Source organism: Etheostoma cragini, chromosome 24, assembly GCF_013103735.1.
Source record: "Etheostoma cragini isolate CJK2018 chromosome 24, CSU_Ecrag_1.0, whole genome shotgun sequence".
Taxonomy (NCBI): Eukaryota; Metazoa; Chordata; class Actinopteri; order Perciformes; family Percidae; genus Etheostoma; species Etheostoma cragini.
The window spans coordinates 132,703-135,025 of record NC_048430.1 but is presented as its reverse complement, the minus strand read 5'-3'; the positions used below and the strand labels follow the sequence as shown (position 1 = coordinate 135,025).

The 2,323-nt window shown below is 38.8% G+C and overlaps 1 protein-coding gene across 1 annotated transcript in view; it reads right to left on the bottom strand.

The window, feature by feature from the left end:
• Positions 1-2,323, bottom strand: part of LOC117939650 (zinc finger protein GLI2-like) — a 37,130-nt gene that overhangs the window by 6,535 nt on the left and 28,272 nt on the right. The window contains exon 9 of the mRNA XM_034865120.1: positions 1,364-1,528. Coding sequence (XP_034721011.1) covers positions 1,364-1,528 — 165 coding nt within the window. The remainder of the gene's footprint in view (positions 1-1,363; positions 1,529-2,323) is intronic.

Below are 2,323 nucleotides of genomic sequence, written 5' to 3'. Positions count from 1 at the left end.
GTCTTGGACTCAAACCTTTTTGGACTCGGTCTTGTCTTGGACTCAAACCTTTTTGGACTCTGTCTTGTCTTGGACTCACACCTCTTTGGACTTGTCTTGGACTCAAACCTCTTTGGACTCGGTCTTGTCTTGGACTCAGACCTCTTTGGACTCGGTCTTGTCTTGGACTCAGACCTCTTTGGACTCGGTCTTGTCTTGGACTCAAACCTCTTTGGACTCTGTATGTAGTATTATAATTCTTGTCTTTTTAGGTGTGACATTGTCCAACCTGTCCAGAGACAGCAGATGTAAAATAGCCTTTTTTGGCTAATTCTGTCACATTTTTCGGCTCAAACCATTTTGGACTCGGTCTAGTCTTGGACTCAAACTTCTTAAGACTCGGTCTTGACTTGGACTTGACTAGTCCTGGTCTTGGATTTGTCTTGGAGTGGACTAAGGGGGGCTTGACTAGAACCATGGTTAACTGCGTCACTTTAAATGTATACTTGTAGCTTTGTGAGCTACAAATATACATCTTAATTAAAAAGGACGAACATGAAAAAATAATCTTTTTGTTTTTGAAGGATTTGAATATTTCTGCCTTGGTGCTAGCATTGAAAACAACACTGTAGTAAACATAATGATCACGACTTTAAGCAACTGAAGCGTCCATTTTAATTATCAAACTTTCCTACAAACAAAACTCACATATATATATCCTACTTTAATTGCTTTAAAACATCCGCGGTTGGTTATACATTTTGTGCATCAAGACATTTTTTTGTCTTTATTCTCAGCTCAAATTTATTGTGAATCATTGAATCCTTGATCATCATCATTGTGAATCATTGAATCATTGATCATCCATCTTCATCACTGAAGGTATTGTTTGCGTTAAACTGAATTAGAGTTGCTCTGCGTGTAGTTAATGTCTGTAAAAATAAACCTGAGAGTCCTCGGTGAGCGTGTTAACGCTCGTTCTGCAGCGCCACTGATGGATAAGCAGCGAGGAAACTGGTTTCATTTTCTATTCGGTGTCTGCAGGTGGTCCCACTCCGCGGAGGGGGAGCGAGGAGCTCGAGTCTCCCTAATGCATTGTGGGCTGTCGTGCTCATTATGTCTACACCTCGTTATTTAATCACAAACGTCTGCAGCAACACACTGAAACAACACACAAATTTAGGCTTCCACACCTGGGACCGGAGACGAAACAGGAGGGGGATTACGTCTGAAGCAGTCTGGACACAAAGGGGAATTTGGGCCACAGATGAATGTTAAGTCCTGTCGCTCTGTGCAGTGTTTTTAATTTATGAGTCAACTTGTACAGATTTATGGAGAAGGTCTTACGGAGCTCTACAGGAGAGTCCGGGGGATGTGAAAGTACCTCGTTGGAGTGCGTCCGGTTCTGGTGCTTGGCTCGGTCCGAGGCGTTGGAGAAGGCTTTGTTGCAGCCTTCGTGCTCGCAGACGTAGGGTTTCTCTCCCGTGTGCGAGCGCAGGTGGGTTTTGAGGTTTTCCAGACGGGAGTAGGCCTTGGAGCAGCCCTCGAACTGAAGAGAAACCAAACAGACCTTTTTTTATCGTAACTATTAGCATCTCAACTTAATATCATGTAGACAAAATAACCTTGAGTGAGATTATACAAATTTTGTACTTTTTCCAATATTTATATTTTTCCAATATTTATGGTCATAGGTAAATATACTACTTTTGCTTTATTACTATAATTGCATTTTCAATTTAATTTTAAGGTCACTTACTTACACTGCAATATTGTTTCTTGTACTATGGAAACCGCACTTTAAAATACCGTTATTTGACGCCATTTTCTTTACATATAGTCTACCTTCTGCTCATTGGCTTATTGTCCTGTTTTTCTTGTGTGTTTACTTGTTTATTTTGCTTTTATTGTAGAATGTAATGAAATTATATATAATGTTCTTCCTGACTACCATTAAAAGTGTAATTATTAAGCACAAAACAAAGTTACAATACAATTTTCTGACTCAAATAATCAATTAATCCAGAAAATAATCTGCATTGCTTCTTGTTTTGCTTCGTGAATCTCTGGATTTAAGATTATTCAGGTTTTAATCTTTAATTGACGTTTCTAAACTGGCTTTTGTTGATAAATCTGATGACAATGCTGATCAATTGCATCCTTTCGGTGAACTACTCTTTAACTGGAATGTCATGAAAGTATTTTAATTCTTCAAATTGACATTTTTTACAAACCAAACCAGTTGAAGAAAGAAGTCTTGTGAGACTAATGTATTTATTTTATGTGCAATGAGTAGAAAAGAAGGAAGAAATCTTCTATCCTGTCATCCCAGGTGTGTGTGTGT